This window comes from Salvelinus fontinalis, chromosome 12 (assembly GCF_029448725.1).
Source record: "Salvelinus fontinalis isolate EN_2023a chromosome 12, ASM2944872v1, whole genome shotgun sequence".
NCBI lineage: Eukaryota > Metazoa > Chordata > Actinopteri > Salmoniformes > Salmonidae > Salvelinus > Salvelinus fontinalis.
In genome coordinates this window covers 141,824-159,864 of record NC_074676.1, presented here as the reverse complement: position 1 = coordinate 159,864, position 18,041 = coordinate 141,824, and the positions used below count along the sequence as shown (strand labels likewise).

At 41.1% G+C, this 18,041-nt stretch overlaps 1 protein-coding gene across 1 annotated transcript in view; it reads left to right on the top strand.

The window, feature by feature from the left end:
• The first annotated feature begins 2,895 nt into the window (after positions 1 to 2,895).
• The window catches only part of LOC129866589 (F-actin-capping protein subunit alpha-2-like), a 48,023-nt gene continuing 32,877 nt past the window's right edge, over positions 2,896 to 18,041 (top strand). The window contains exon 1 of the mRNA XM_055939337.1: positions 2,896 to 3,003. Coding sequence (XP_055795312.1) covers positions 2,965 to 3,003 — 39 coding nt within the window. The 5' untranslated portion in view covers positions 2,896 to 2,964. The remainder of the gene's footprint in view (positions 3,004 to 18,041) is intronic.

The following is an 18,041-nucleotide window of genomic DNA, read 5'->3' as shown; positions in this document are numbered from 1 at the left end:
CTATAACGCAGCACAAAGAAATATCCGAAAATCGCAATATACTGATATGAACTGATATAACTCGGTTTAAAATAACTACATTATGATGTCTTTAACACCTATATCGAATAAAATCAGAGCCGGATATATCTAAGGCCTATAACGGGAGCTTTTCAGAACGCCATCCTGAGGTCTGTCTTGCGTCATGGCGAAGGTTGAAAAGAGTGCACCCCCGGTTCCAAGAGCCCTTATATGGCATCAGATCTGCCTAGCAACTCCATTCCAATTCTCACTATTTGCTGACATCTAGGGGAAGGCGTATGCAGTGCATGTCGACCAATAGAAGACATGCAAATTAATAAACTGACCCTAGAACAGGCTGCATGATTTCAGATTTCTCACTTCCTCACAGAAAGTTTGCTCCAACTTGAGTTCTGTTTTACTCACAGACATAATTCAAATGGTTTTAGAAACTAGAGAGTGTTTTCTATCCAATAGTAATAATAATATGCATATTGTACGAGCAATAATTGAGTACGAGGCAGTTTAATTTGGGAACGAAATTTTTACAAAGTGAAAACAGCACCCCCTGTTGAGAACTCTTGGGTACTGTATAAAAACCTACAACTACTACCAGGGTAACCCCTCTCACAGGTATGCTTTCACTTTTCAGAATTAGAAGTCTGTGGGCACTGGATGAATATTGGTCCGGAATCCTTGGGGCGTCCCTACCTCCATTGAAGTTGACATTTAAAATGTTTAAAGTAAGGAAGGGCTGTCCCAAGGATCCCTGATAGCACTGGCCGTCGATTTTTTTTTAATGTAACCTTTATTTAACGAGGCAAGTCAGTTAAGAACAAATTCTTATTTACAATGATGGCCTACTGGGGAACAGTGGGTTAACTGCCTTGTTCAGGGGCAGAACAACAGATTTTTACCTTGTCAGCTTGGGGATTCAATCCAGCAACCTTTCAGTTACTGGCCCAACGAATGCCCCTCTCCCCACTGGTGTGATTACTACCTTTGTGGGTTTAGAGCTTGAGGTAGTCACCTCATACAGGTACTTGGGTGTATGGCTAGATGGTACACTGTCCTTCTCTCAGCACATATCATAGCTGCAGGCTAAGGTTAAATATAGACTTGGTTTACTCTATCGTAATCGCTCCTCTATCAGCCCAGCTAACAAACTAACCCTGATTCAATATTTTTAAGAATATTTCTGGCGCCGACCAAGCTCAAATTCAAAAATTTGATTGATCTGCATAGGTCGTATTTGTACTGTATTACCATACAATTGTCCCCGTCACCTTGCATGTTTATAAGCAGCATCTCTCAGTTTCCCGACTAGGCTGCCATCAATCCACAGTTTTTGATTCAGGTAAGTTTTGTAAGACACCATCGGAATCACATGTTTTGATGAATTCGGTGACTGAGTCTGCGTATTCATTGATGTTATCCCCAGAGGTTCCCTGGAACTTATTCCAGTCCATGTGATCAAAACAGTCTTGGAGCATGGATTCTGATTGGTCAGACCTTACCACCGGAACTTCCCTCTTGAGTCTTTGGTTTGTTGAGGCCGTTAGGGGCAAAATGGAGTCATGGTCAAAATACATGTAGGAGTCAGGCTTAACTAGGGAAAGGAAGATACCTAGCCAGTTGTACTACTGAATTCCTTCAACTGAAATGTGGCTTCCACATTTAACCCAACTTCTCTGAATCAGAGAAGGGCAGGGGGCTGCTTTAATTGACATCCATGTCTTTAGTACCCAGTGCAGAATGACAGCTTTTTACCTTGGGGATTTGATCCTGCAATCTTTTGGTTACTGGCCCAATGCTCTAACCACTAGGCTACATGCCACCCCAACTAAGCCTAAAACATATGGTTTTCATGAGAGTTACTCTTTGAGACTTATTTGTTAACTAGCACAACTCATATGTGCTGCACATCGGAATTCTGCAGGTTGTGGTCAGGTTCCTACCAGCTTGGAAAGCTGGTCATGCTGAGGTCATATTGAGTTCACGCTTGGTTCAAAGACAAAAAAAGGGGCCCAGCCATAAAGGTATTATATTAACTAGAGATCCCTGGCCTATAACTTGCCTAGTACAATCTGCTGGAAACAACCAACCAGTGAGAAAGATAAGACGACCCTAGGCCTACAAACTCAACGTCATATTTGGAGTTAATACAGTAAATCAAATGTAGCACATTTTTCTTCCGCTTCAAACAATCCCTTGATAATTACTTTTTCTCATTTCAAGCAAACCAATATTTCTGTTTCCACCTTTACCTAGTGTACGTCATTGGCGTAGGCTGATAAAGCCTGGACCACTATTTGGACAAAACACTTAAATAAGACATTTTAGCGTGTATTGTCACAGAGTAGGGTAATAGTTTGTCTATCTGGGATTTCACTTCTTTCCGATGTGTGCACTTGTCGAATTCACCTTCACTATTAATCAAGCATGTCTGATGGCGATTCAGGGTTTATACATTTTACCACAGTAATTATTCAGAGTAGTTCCCAATGCAGGTGTACAGTACCATCTAGTGGAAATAAATAGCGCCTCCACGGTACTGAATGACAAACTGTATACCACATGCATATCCCTGTTGCATTGATACATTACTGCAAATGTGGTCAAATGGTGTAAATACATTTCACCCCCCAAAAGTCAGAAACAAGATACTACTGCCAATTCATTCTAACTGGGTACTTTTAACACGCATGCTATACTTATAATATATAACACAATTTACAACTATATTATTTCAATGTCATTTCGTTTTACCAAACATATGCTTTCAAAACCATGGACTGTATGTTCAACACGTGAAGTAGGACTGAAGTGCTTATGGATAATAATGAGTCCCTGATTGGTGAAGTGATATATTTAATATGTATGGGCACACACATCAAAATCAACTGTATGATGTTGCCGAAGTTGTGATTCGGTTTCGACAAGCTGGTGGTGCCGGAAGAAAAGATGGCGGATCATGAGGAGCAGTTATCTGATGAGGCTAAGGTAAGATTACGTTTTTATCCACATTGGAGGATATATGATATCTTTGGGGTTGTATGTGCATGCTTTTATTTAAGCTACTGTGTATAAAAGCTGGATAAACAAACCGCGATTATTGCTAGGCTAACGTTAGTCTAGCTATTATTTTTAGCTCGGCAGCCGCTCTGCCCAACTTCCGCTCCTTTGCGAATCTCAAATGCAGACTCCTTGTACGGTCCTAGTTCTAAAATAGGAACCGTGCAGCATATAACAAATTAATCAAAGTTAACCTCTCACCCTCCTAATCGAAAACATTGTAACAAACGTTGTGCTTTCATTTGTCTCTATCGCTTTGTGATCATGTCTTGAACTTCTCACGAATGAGCAGCTAACGTTAGTTAAGCTAGCAACCTACACCTCCTGTTAACGCTCTTTGCACAATGATTGCTGATAATTTGTTATTTACTGCCGTTTGTGTGTGACAGATGATTGTAGTGTGGAATCTCGGATTTAAATATAGGTCCAACTAGCATGATGATCGCAAGAAGATAGCGACACTACCATTACGCTTGTTTACACTGCGCTGCACTGGGGTCGGAACGCAATCACGGTAATGGCAGAGATCCCTTTAACGCATACGTTCTGATAGCCAGGCTTGCTTCGCCCCAATGTTGGTGTAAGCAGGCTAGGTAGTGCTACGTATCAACAGTCAATCCACTAGGGGCTGGAAACTACAGTAGAGTGAGCTTCAATTGGTCAATCACGACGCGACATCGCAGATTATTTGAATACAGTTCGGTTTATTCCAAATTTGGTCTCACCCATGCTCGCATTGCCCAATGGTCCCCCTGCCCACTTTGCTTCCTTCATTGAAAATGAATGGGCTTCCTTTGTTTCATCACCCTCAACATACTATGTTCATCTCCTGCGTTACATTAAGACACCTTGGAGCCGGCACGAGATATATATAGGTTGGAAAACATACCTCAATACAGGGGTGGGGTATTCCACTTTACTCCAAATGTTTCCTTTATCCACACTGCTCCACTGAGAAGCTTGAAATATTGCTAGCTAGCTATTTACTCTCCACTTGAGAGATGCTGAATGTACAGAACCCTACTGCTTTTTTTTGTATTTTAGTAGGATCCCCATTAGCTGTTGCAAAAGCAGTAGCTACTCTTTCTGGGGTCCACACAAAACATGACATAATACAGAACGTTAATAGACAAGAACAGCTCAAGGACAGAACTACATACATTTTTCTTTTAAAGGCACATGTAGCCTACATATCAATGCATACACACTTATCTTGGTCAAATAGGTCAGTAGCTTAACACAGCCAGATACATAGTTGCGTACATGTCGTCTTTTGAAATGTCAGGTTGTGCTGATGTACCCAAGTGAGGGCTGAACTTGACAAGTGTACTATGGAAAAGCCTAAGAGAGCGTGGTGCAGTGGTTCCTCCTTCAGAGCCAGGCGAATGCAAGAATATGGCCTAGACTAATGGCGAAGAAGGCTTTCAGGTGTAGCCTACTGAAAATACGAGGCATATGCATGCCGTTCATTGAATTGGCTGGAGCAGATTGGCTGTAGATGGTTTGATAGGGGAAGTAAAGTGCAGCCTCACAGAGCCAGTATAGCGATCAGTTTACAAAACCTCCGAAATACCACAGCCCAGCCCCACTGCTGTCTGCCTGGTGTTGCCCTCCCACACGTACTTGACTACTCCGGTATCACTGTCTGCTCCACCCTGACTTGTAATGACTGTTTTAAGCCTCAGCCATTTAACATATACGTTGAAACTATGAACAACTGGTGTTTGGGTGTTAGTCGTGTGGTCTGTGTAATCTGAGACTTTACTGGCGGAAGGTTGTCAAGTTCTCTAATTCACACCGTAGTTACTGGCTGGACAAATAGCCACACAGAGAACACTTTATTTGTTATTGGCCTTCCCCATTTTGAAGTGTCATCATGATCTCTCTAGGTGAGGTCGAGTCCTATGTAACGGGGTTAATAACGTGCTGTTAGCTCCCTCCACAGCTAGCTTGAAATGATGCCGACGGAGCCATCCAATCGGTACCTTTTTTTGTATGGCTCAATCGATTTGAACATTGTCAAGGAGGGTGGTCACGTGTTGCGACTCACTGGTTCGAGCCCAGTATGGGGCAGTCGGACAGTAAACGAAGCTAAGCTGTTAACCCCTTTACTGTTAGAGCTGCAACTATAAAGCGAGAATTACAGACACCAGCATTGCCTCCCTCTTACCGAAGCATTTTGCGTAGGTCAGTAAATGTCTATGGTTTTTGCTACACAGCGTTCTTGTTTATTGTTCTAAAACCATTATTTGGTCAACAGTAATAGCCTTTGCATTATGTTGATTCCTGCTATGAAAGTATCTGCCTGTTCCCGTTTCACTGTCAGCTGATGTGTGACCGAGCCACTCTCACTCCCATTGTGCACAAGGAGGGAGAGATGCATTCTGAGAATCACAAGCATATGACCCTTGCTCAAAATGCAATGGTGGAGAAACATGCAGTTCACTGCTGTTCTAGTTACAGAGAGAGGAGTCGCAGCTCTCTGGATGTATTTCTCACTTCTTAAAAACCCCCTGTTGATATCCACGCCAATTAAGTTGGCATAATCCAAAAATCCCCATAACAATGTCAGTTTAAGCTAGAGAGATGTTGTTGGATTCATCTCAGTCCACCAGAGCATGTGAGCGGAGTTTCGCAGTTGGAAAACCCTGCTCATGGAGTGGTGCTTCCTCTCTGCCACTCCTCTCTGGCACTCCATGTCCGTTCCTACTGCTCCGCTAAAAATCGCTCTGTGCTCACAGGGGGAAAAAAACTGCTGCTCCAAATTCGCTCCATTCATTAAAATCACAGTTTAACCAACACCCAGCTGTTTTGTTTGACTACCCGGACCTACCATTTTGGTTTTCTAGTATTGAAATCAAACCGTATGAATTTGAAATAACGTGAAAAGGTGAATGTAAGAAGCGCATGTTTCAAACGGGCTACATGTCATATTAAACGGCATATAAACACTCTAAATAGGTCATGAGCCAGACAGGGAGCCTAAGAAAGCCTAAATAATTCATGTTTATTCCATGTTCTTTCAAGGCTATAGCCTACAAAGAAATACATTGAAGCATTTGCTTGTGTGACACAATAGGCTGGTAGGGACATAAAGCGCTCAGCATTTTAAACAACATTTTGTTGTATTAAATCATTATAGTCTCTAAATTGTGCCTATAGGCTGTGACTTATTTCAAATAAATAAAAATTAAACAAAAAATGACTTGGTGCCTTTTTTTTCTTCTTTTTTTTCTTCTTTTTTTTTGAACCATGGGTTTGGCCAGCAGCGGAGAATACGCTCTCCACACATGCAGAGCTCCTGGGGAGGCTAAACACACTTTTGGCCATTCTTGCCAGGCTGGGCAGAGTTTATTTTTCTATTTTATCTTTATTTTTTTATATAGATAGGCCTAAATGTTTTTAGGCAAAATAACCCTATCAAAACGTAGAACTCCTTGAACGTGGGAATGTTCCAGGCCTATTGGGCCCAAATTAATGATGGCCTATTTGTATAGATAATAAAACAAAAATGAACAATGTTCAAGAGATCAGATTTTTTTTCCTGCAAATACTTTGCTAAAATGACACACTTAGTTATCTACCCATCTTGTTCCTTTCTTTTCGCATGTTTCACGTAGTGTGTACACCATCAGGCGTTTGGGATATGTCTTTGCAGATTACACAATGATTATTTAGTTGTGGACAGACACTACATCACTACACTCCCTCTATTGGCCCTCATCTTTATAAGTCACCTTGATTTAGCACCTGTGTCTTTTATCAGTGTCTTTAGTGAACTCCATGACAGTAACTAAAGCAAGGGTCGATAGCGGCACACAAGTAGACTACAAATGCATGCTGGGCCGGGCATGCCCTGAGCTCGTGAAGTGAGTGCTACTGGAGCGAAATTGGAGCCGGCGAGAAGGTTGACGCTCCAGCCTTTGGGAAACTCGCGCCGCGTTCCAGTCAGATTGGGCACGCTCAGCTCCTCGCTCTGCAGTCCACTTATGTCACACTGTTGCATCTCAATCAATCAAATGTGTATATATAAAGTCCTTTTTACGTCAGCCGATGTCACAAAGTGCTATACAGAAACCCAGCCTAAAACCCCAAACAGCAAGCAATGCAGATGTAGAAGCACGGTGGCTAGGAAAAACTCCCTAGAAAGGCAGAAACCTAGAGAGGAACCAGGCTCTGAGGGGTGGCCAGTCCTCTTCTGGCTGTGCCGGGTGGAGATTATAACAGTACATTGCCAAGATGTTCAAATGTTCATAGATGACCAGCAGGGTCAAATAATAATAATCACAGTGGTTGTAGAGGATGCAACAGGTCAGCACCTCAGGAGTAAATGTCAGTTGGCTTTTCAAAGCCGATCATTCAGAGTTAGAAACAGCAGGTCCTGGACAAGGTAGCACGTCCAGTGAACAGGTCAGGGTTCCACAGGCAGAACAGTTGAAACTGGAGCAGCAGCACGACCAGGTGGACTGGGGACAACAAGGAGTCATCAGGCCAGACATGGTCCTAGGGCTCAGGTCCTGAGAGAGCGCATACTTAAATTTACACAGGACACCGGATAAGACAGGAGAAATTCTCCAGATATAACAGACTGACCCTAGCCCCCCGACACAAACTATTACAGCATAAATACTGGAGGCTGAGACAGGAGAGGTCGGGAGACACTGTGGCCCCGTCCGGCGACACCCCCGGACAGGGCCAACCAGGCAGGATATAACCCCACCCACTTTGCCAAAGCACAGCCCCCACACCACTAGAGGAATGTCTTCAAACCACCAACTTATTACCCTGAGACAAGGCCGAGTATAGCTCACTGACATCTCCCGCATGAACCCGAGGGGCGTGCCAACCCGGACAGGAAGATTACATCTGTGACTCAACCCACTTAAGTGACGCACCCCTCCTAGGGGTGGCATGGAAGAGCGCCAGTGACTCAGCCCCCGTAATAGGGTTAGAGGTAGAGAATCCCAGTGGAGAGAGGGGAACCGGCCAGGCAGAGGCAGCAAGGACAGTTCGTCACTTCAGTGCCTTTCCGTTCACATTCACACTCCTGGGCCAGACTACACTCAATCATAGGACCTTCTGAAGAGGTGAGTCCTCAATAAAGACTTAAAGGTTGAGACCGAGCTCTATAGGAGAAAGCCCTGCCTCCAGCTGTTTGCTTAGAAATTCTAGGAGGCCTGCATCTTGTGACCGTAGCGTACGTTTAGGTATGTACGGCAGGACCAAATTGGAAAAATGGGTAGGAGCAAGGCCATGTAATGTTTTTTAGGTTAGCAGAAAAACCTTGAAATCAGCATCTGCGGTGAACGGTGGCAGCGCAAGAGAAGTGTTTGTCAGACCATGAGCTATCCGGAAAGTCTGTCTTCTCACAAAATCGTCTGTACGCTCCGAACTGTTTGGTCGACACACTAATATGTGACTCGTTTCAAGAAACTAGGCGTATGTCGCACGTCACTACTTCACAGGAGAGGGATTTGAACGTAAACATTAAATTTTTTATCAAAATGTGTTCCAGAAGGCATTTCTGGCAAAAAAACATGTGAACTTTCATGTGCCTTTAATAACAAACTCGCATGCCCTCTGTAAATGGCAACGGAAAAAGTCAGGAAGCTTCCTGCTAGCTATAATTGGCTGAGATAATGAATGGGCTGGACATGCTGAGAGATGAGTTCAGATTGGTTTGCCATGTAGCATGCTTCTGTCTATAACATGAGCTGCTCAGTATGTGTAGGGAATCCTTTCTAATGCAGCTTTTTTGAACTATCACAAAAAACTGCCCCCAAAAAATGCTGTTTGCATTGCTAGTTATAGCCTAATGTTAGCTAGCTAGCATTGAACCTAGTTGGTTAGCTTTAGCTACCTGCAGGTTCATGCATTGTGGTAACGTTATGAGTTGGGATTTTGGTTCATCGTTCAGTTGGCTAAACAAAAGACTCCACTATGCAAGAAACCATTTCACTGTACCGTTTACACCTTCTCTATCCTGTGCATGTGACATGCATTTGTGATGATATTTGATATAGTGTGTGTTTACCAGAGAATGTAATGTGAAGAACACCATGACCTGCACCAAAGTCAAATTAGGATATGACGTTAAGCCAATGAAACGTTGTCCAAGTTCTAAAATTCTCCAGTAGCATGCCCTGCTTTTATTTCATAACACTCACAACCGTCAGCTATTTTCTGTAATTAGCTCCCCATTAGTATTCATTATTACAGGAAAATAATTAATTAGCTAAGTGTCAGCTATGATATAGTCATTGAACTAACAAGATAGAAATGAACCAAAACGTTGCTTGGTTTGCTAAATTTAAATATACTAAATTCATTTTTAAACAGATGGGTTTATTGGTGTTAAAATACACCGGTTATACTATTTTGGACCACCAGGCTGCTGATGTCATGCAGCCTGTCGTTTTTGTGTTTTATACTTTTTCATAACTACAAGTTTAATGTCGGACGACAATCGAATGTTCATGATGTCACCGCGACAACTGTCAACAGACATGTCGATAGACGTAGTATAAACCAGCCTTTAGTCTTGAAATGTTTGGTTGTTTTAGTACACTACTCACTGTTTAGCACATGGCCTCACATGTGAATCCTTAAAGAGATGGGTGGGGCTAAGGCTTAAGAAGGTATGAACGATGCTGAATGGGTGTAGACAAAGAAGAGCTCTCCAGTATGTGAACCAAAACATTCAAGGGCCATTTTCTCAAAGTTGGGTTACAAGTTTATCAACTTTCAAAGCAGAATTACTTTCCCAGTGTTCCTCAACTGTAGTGTATGATATACCATTTTCTAGCTCAGTCTCTATTTTTACACAATGTTTTTTTTTTTTTTTTTTTTTACAATGGTCACAAATGAACCCTCCGTGAAAAGGTGAGACTCGAACAAACACATACAGTACCAGTCAAAAGTTTGGACAACTACTCATTCAAGAGTTTTTCTTTATTTTAACTTTTTCTACATTGTAGTTAATTGTGAAGATGTCAAAACTATGAAATAACACATATGGAATCATGTAGTAGAGGTCGAGCAGCATGGCTGATTAATTAGGGACGATTTCAAGTTTTCATAAAAATCGTTAATTGGCAATTTTAGACGCCGATTGCATTGCACTCCACAAGGAGACTGCGTGGCAGGCTGACCACCTGTTACGCGAGTGCAGCAAGGAGCCAAGGTAAGTTTAATGCTAGCTAGCAACCTATCTTATAAAAAACAATGAATCTTAACATAATCACTAGTTAACTACACATGGTCGATGATATTACTAATTTAACTAGCTTGTCCTGCGTTGCAAATAATCAATGCGGTGCCTGTTACTTTATCATCAATTTACAGCCTACTTCGCCAAACGGGTGATGATTTAACGAGCGCGTTTGCGATAAAAGCACTGTCGTTGCACCAATGTACCTAACCATAAACTTCAATGCCATTCTTAAAATCAATACACAAGTATATTTTTATAAACTTGCATATTTAGTTAAAAGAAATTCATGCTAGCAGGCAATATTAACTAGGGAAATTGTGTCACTTCTCTTGCGTTCTGTGCAAGCAGAGTCGGGGTATATGCAGCATTTTGGGCCGCCTGGCTCATTGCAAATTGTGAAGACCATTTCTTCCTAACAAAGACCGTAATTGATTTGCCAGATTTTTACATAATTATGACATAACATTGAAGGTTGTGCAATGTAACTGCAATATTTACACTTATGGATGCCACCCATTCGATAAAATACGGAACGGTTCCGTATTTCACTGAAAAAATAAAAATCCGAAATTATAGTTTCTGGATTTGACCATATTAATGAACTAAGGCTTGTATTTCTGTGTGTTTATTAAATTATAATTAAGTCTATGATTTGATAGAGCAGTCTGACTGAGCGGTGGTAGGCAGCAGCAGGCTCGTAAGCATTCATTCAAACAGCACTTCCCTGCGTTTTATCAGCAGCTCTTCGCAATGCTTGAAGCACAGCGCTGTTTATGACTTCAAGCCTATCAACTCCCGAGATTAGGCTGGCAATACTAAAGTACCTATTAGAACATCCAATAGTCAAAGGTAAATGAAATACAAATGGTATAGAGAAATAGTCCTATAATAACTACAACCTAAAACTTCTTACATGGGAATATTGAAGACACATGTTAAAAGGAACCACCAGCTTTCATATGTTCTGAGCAAGGAACTTAAACGTTAGCTTTTTTACATGGCACATATTGCACTTTTACTTTCTTCTCCAACATTTTGTTTTCGCATTATTTAAACCAAATTGAACGTTTCATTATTTGAGACAAAATATATTTTATTTATGTATTATATTAAGTTAAAATAAGTGTTCATTCAATATTGTTGTAATTGTCATTTATTACATATATATTTAATCGGCATCGGCTTTTTTTGGTCCTCCAATAATCGGTGTCGGCGTTGAAAAATCATAATCGGTCGACCTCTATCATGTAGTAACCAATAAGGTGTTAAACAAATCAAAATATACAGTTGAAGTTGGAAGTTTACATACACCTTAGCCAAATACATTAAAACTCAGTTTTTCACAATTCCAGACATTTAATCATAGTAAAATTCCCCGTCTTAGGTCAGATCACCACTTTATTTTAAGAATGTGAAATGTCAGAATAATAGTAGAGAACGATTTATTTCAGCTTTTATTTCTTTCATCACATTCCCAGTGCATCAGAAGTTTACATCAAATCAAATGTATTTATATAGCCCTTCGTATATCAGCTGATATCTCAAAGTGCTGTACAGAAACCCAGCCTAAAACCTCAAACAGCAAGCAATGCAGGTGTAGAAGCACATACACTCAATTAGTATTTGGTAGCATTGCCTTTTAAATTGTCTAACTTGGGTCAAACATTTTGGGTAGCCTTCCACAAGCTTCCCACAATAAGTTGGGTGAATTTTGGCCCATTTTGGCCTCCTTGCTCGCACACACTTTTTCAGTCCTGCCCACAAATTTTATATAGGTTTGAGGTCAGGGCTTTGTGATGGCCACTTGACTTTGTTGTCTTTAAGCCATTTTGCCACAACCTTGGAAGTATGCTTGGGGTCATTGTCCATTTGGAAGACCCATTTGCAACCAAGCTTTAACTTCCTGACTGATGTCTTGTTGCTTCAATATATCCACATCGTTTTCCATCCTCATGATGCCATCTATTTTGTGAAGTGCACCAGTCCCTCCTGCAGCAAAGCACCCCCACAACATGATGCTGCCACCCCTGTGCTTCACAGTTGGGATGGTGTTCTTCGGCTTGCAAGCCTCACAATTTTCCCTCCAAACATAATAATGGTCATTATGGCCAAACAGTTCTATTTTTGTTTCATCAGACCAGAGGATATTTCTCCAAAAAGTAAAATTTTTGTCCCCATGTGTAGTTCCAAACTGTAGTCTGGCTTTTTTATGGCAGTTTTGGAGCAGTGGCTTCTTTCTTGCTGAGCGGCCTTTCAGGTTATGTCGATATAGGACTCGTTTTATTGTGTATATAGATACTTTTGCACCTGTTTCCTCCAGCATCTTCACAATGTCCTTTGCTGTAGTTCTGGGATTGATTTGCACTTTTCACACCAAAGTACGATACTCTCTAGGAGACAGAGTGCCAGTTTAATCATTGGGCTTGGTGGTTTTTGCGACTGCACTTGAAGATACTGCTTTGACTGACCATGTCTTCACTAATTTCTCTTTGCTTATTTGAGCTGTTCTTGCCATCATATGGACTTGGTATTTTACCAAATAGGGCTGTCTTCTGTATACCACCCCTACCATGTCACAACACAACTGATTGGCTGAAACGCATTAAGAAGGAAAGAAATTCCACAAATTAACTTTTTCGCAAGGCACACCTCTTATTCAACCCTTTACATTTGTGTGGATAAGGTAGTTTTTGTGAATTTGTTAATTACTTATTAGATATTACTGCATGGTCCAAACCAGAAGCACAACATTTCGTTACACATGGTCAGCAGATGTTAATGTGAGAGTATGTGACCAATAAAATGTTATTTGAGTTGAAATGCATTCCAGGTGACTACCTCGTGAAGCTGGTTGAGAGAATGCCACGAGGGCAAAGCTTTCATCAAGGCAAAGGGTGGCTAATTTAAGTATCTCAAATATAAAATATATTTTGATTTGTTTAACACTTTTGTTTTGGTTACTACATAATTCCATATGTGTTATTTCATAGTTTTGATGTCTTCACTATTATTCTACTATGTAGAAAATTTGTAAAAAAATAAAGAGAAACCCTGGAATGAGTTGGTGTGTTCAAACTTTTGACTGGTACTATACATGTTGGTTGTCTTGCTCTAGGACGCCCACAGGCTTCACAATACGTGTCTGAAAGCCTCCCGAGTGGAGCAGTGGTCTAAGATCCTGGTTCGAGTCCAGTCCCTGTCGCAGCCGTCCGTGACCGGGAGACCCATGGGGCGGCACACAATTGGCCCAGCGTCAGCAGGATTTTGCAGGCAGGAATGTTCTTGTCCCATCACGCTCTAGCGACTCCTGTGGCGGGCGGGGCCTAATGCACACTGACTCAGTCACCAGGTGTACGGTGTTTCCTCCGACACATTGGTGCGCCTGGCTTCCGGGTTAAGCGGGGCATTGTGTCAAGAAGCAGTGCAGCTTGGCTGGGTTGTGTTTTGGAAAAGAAGCGCGGCTCTTGACCTTCGCCTCTCCCGAGTCCATACGGGAGTTGCAGCGACGAGACAAGACTGTAACTACCAATTTGGATACCATGAAATTGGGGGGGACTCATCTGAAAGCCCCCGGTACCAGTAAAAAAAATATGGAAGTACAGTGCATTCAGAAAGTATTCAGAGCCCTTGACTTTTTCCACATTTTGTTACATTACAGCCTTATTCTAAAATGGATTAAATACACACAAAAAACGAAATCTTCACACAATACCCCATAATGACAAAGCGAAAATTGTTTAAAAACATTTTTTTTTTTTACATAAGTATTCAGACCCTTTGCTATGAGATTTGAAATTGAGCTCAGGCGCATCCTGTTTTTCCATTGATCATCCTTGATGTTTCAACAACTTGATTTGGTAAATTCAATTGATTGGACATGATTTGGAAAGGTACACACTTGTCTATATAAGGGTCTAATAGTTGACAGTGCATGTCTGAGCAAAAACCAAGCCATGATGTCGACGGAATTGTCCATAGAGATCCGAGACAGGATTGTGTCAAGTCACAGATCTTGGGAAGGGTACCAAAACATTTCTGCGGCATTGAAGGTCCCCAAGAACAGTGGCCTCAATCATTCTTAAATGGAAGCAGTTTGGAACCACCAAGACTTCCTAAAGTTGGACACCCAGTCAAACTGCGCAATCGGGGGAGAAGGGCCTTGGTCAGGGAGGAGGTGACCAAGAACCCACTGGTCACTCTGACGGTGCTCCAGAGTTCATCTGTGGAGATGGGAGCACCTTCCATAACGACAACCATCTCTGCAGCACTCCACAAATCAGGCCTTTCTGGCCACTCTACCAGACGGAAGCCACTCCTCAGTAAAAGGCACATGACAGCCAGCTTGGAGTTTGCCAAAAGGCTGTGCAGTGATGCTCCCCATCCAACCTGACAGAGCTTGAGATGATCTGCAGAGAAGAATGGGAGCAACTCCTCAAATACAGGTGTGCCAAGCTTGTAGTGTCATACCAATAAGACTTGAAGCTGTAATCGCTCCCAAAGGTGCTTCAACAAAGTACTGAGTAAAGGGTCTGAATACTTATGTGAATAATCTTTATATATTTTTTGTTACATTTTAATACATGCATTTGTAAAATGTTCTAAAAACCAGTTTTTGCATTGTCATTATGGGGTGTTGTGTGTAGATTGAGGTTGTATTTATTCCATTTTAGAATACGACTAATGTAACAAAATGTAAAAGTCAAAGGATACTTTCTGAATATGGACACTGTTTAGTGCCAAAATTAAGGTGTTAATACAGGTTTAAAAAAAAAAAAAAAAAATGTTTCCTGATCTTTTGTATCTCTCAGATATAGGACAGACACTTCAGGACAAACTTCCTTTTGATGTTCTTTTTGGGGGGTGTGGGGGGGGGAGCGACGACTGTTCCATGTAGTGAATCTGCTATTCGGTGTGATTGTATGGGCTAATAGCAGAAAGGCCCAAAATAAATAAAAAATTGAAGAAAAATTATACTTCAAGGGGATCTTTTTAAAAGTCAAAATCAAATGGCTGAAGAATCCTTGGAACCGTCCCCCGGCTTAGACAGGCCGTAGACGCTTATGGGTTAATATGAAGTTCATAGCACAAGTTTACATCAGTCTGTTGTATGGTTTTGATGCGCCCACGGAGCAGACTGTGCAATTTGCATTGAATAGGCCTACATCAAGTAGCCTATGCCTGCAGCTGTGAAGTTTTTGTAGGATGTTGTAGTCCAGCCTACATCATATATTTAGTTAGCAATCTAGATAAGTGTTTTGAGTTCCTACTTCCTCAGGTGGTGAATAATATAGCCTATATAGGCCAATAAGCACAAATGTTGGCAAATTTGTCTGAAGAGCCAAAAATATTAGATTCTTCTGGATCCAATTTTGACAGGTAGCACATCAAAATATCAATCATGCATTCTGATGATCTCCAGCCTTGTCCTCGTCAACATTCACACCTGTGTTAACGAGAGAATCACTGACATGATGTCAGCTGGTCCTTTTGTGGCAGGGCTGAAATTCAGTGGAAATGTTTTTTGGGGATTCAGTTCATTTGCATGGCAAAGAGGGACTTGGCAGTTAATTTGATCAATTCATCTGATCACCCTTCATAACATTCTGGAGTATATGTAAATTACCATTATACAAACTGAGGCAGCAGACTTTGAAATTACTATTTGTCATTCTCAAAACTTTTGGCCACGACTGTACACTATTTTCTTTAGGAATGTAGTAGCAAAAGTACTTAAGTATTTTTACTTGAGTATTTTACAGTAGTGCCCGTGGACTGAATCGGCAGTTGGGTTTAGCTGAACGCCCGGGGTAGCTTGCTTTTTATCGATTTTATGAGGGGTTAGTGTAACGGATTTATGAACGTGCTGTAAACTCACTCCACAGCTAGCTTGAAATGTTGCGGCTGGAGCCACCCAATCGGTGCCTTTTTGTATGGCTCAATCGGTTTACACGTTGTCAACCATCGTGGTCATGTGTATGCTGCGAAGCAGAGGATCACTGTTTCGAGCCCAGTGTGGGGATTGGGACAGTGGAGGAAGCTAAACTGTTTAGCAGCACCCTGACCTCTGTGACACCTACTTCTCCTGTGTGTTTTTGTGAAGAATGCATGGCCAAAGAAGGAACGCTTCTCTTTTCTGTGGATGTCTGCCCTGCGGTCATAGATTTAAATGTAGAGGAAATGGCCCCGGTGGTGCTATTCTGTCTACGAACAGCTCCACGTATGAGTCTTTCTATAAATAATGGGGCCAATGTGTGACATTGGTATAAACATTTCAAAATGGTTTAAAATAAAAAAAAGCTTTTCATGCATTTCCACAAGTGTACTTGGAGGAATAAAAATGAATATATGCTAAATGATCCATAACTCCAACTATACTACACCATAGGCGTAGGACTATGCATCCTTTTTAAGCAGGGTTCGTACAGACATTGGCAAGTCACATTCAAAGACTTTCAGGGACGTTTTAAAGCACTTAATTGTAATTTAAGGACCTCAATGTTATACAATGATATATATATTTTTTATAATTGTACATATAGGACCTAATATGGAACCCATTTGCTGTTTTTATAATGAAAGTGACCACAAACCACGTTTGTTTTTAAAGGAAGGATTTGTATGGAAAGCCAAGTGGAAGCCAACATTAGATTTTGTTATCCTCATAATAACTGCATGTCATTTTTCGAACAGAGTAGTGCAATACCCTTCAATTGAAGCAGCGGGAAACAAACAAAAGTGGTCACATCTCTCAGAAAAACCGATATAAAATGTAATCACAAATAATTAGAAGGGAGCAGGAGAACTTATAAATTGTCTACAAAAATTACAGTATCTTTTCAAGCCCCAAATTGAGGATATTTACATTTTAAGGTAGGCGTATTCCAGTATTGGAATTTCTGAGCTCCAAATTAAAGTGCAGGTAGCCTACTTCAAGCCCCTTGTATGGTTTAAAATTGCAAGTCTAATATGGAAAACAAACTGTATTTTTCATGTTTATTCAACATCATCAACATCATTTCGCTAGGGATATTAGCTCCAATGTGGATCCAGGCACCACAGTCTTCACCGGCATAATGAATGAGACACCAAAATATTCTGGACATTCCTCGCAAACATCTTTTTTTCCCAGCACTTGGGATGTTGCATCGCATGCTTAATCACAACAGCTGTTTGTCATTTAGAAAATTCCTTTCTGGATCAGATGATGATGTGTGACAATATCGTGGCGTAACTAATCAGCTGGCCACCAAATGCGCACCCAACAATTATTATGCATCATTATTGAAGAACCACGTTAATGACGGTATCAATTTAGGTTTTAAGTATGAAGGTAAGGTAACTCTTTCGGTTAAAAGCATTTGGTTTTGCAATGCATCAATTATTTTGGGTGAATGTGCCTATGAAAACTGTTTTCACCCCATAACATAGGAGTCATAACATATGTTACGTAGTTACACTGCATTTATGAGGTTTCTGTACAACAAACTGTCTGACGGCTAGATCCAGGATTCTTACAGGCTTCAAGTTCAATGTCTAATTGTACTGATTAATGCTAAACATGATATAAAGACAACTTACACTGCCATAAATGCAAGGACAGAGAAGTAATGTTTTTTTGAAATAAAATTTTATTTGGCACATGCGTAGAATACAACCTTACAGTGAAATGCTTACTTACAGGCCCTTAACTCTATTTCTTGAACTGCATTGTTGGTTAAGAAAATATTTACTAAATAAACTAAAGAAAAAAATA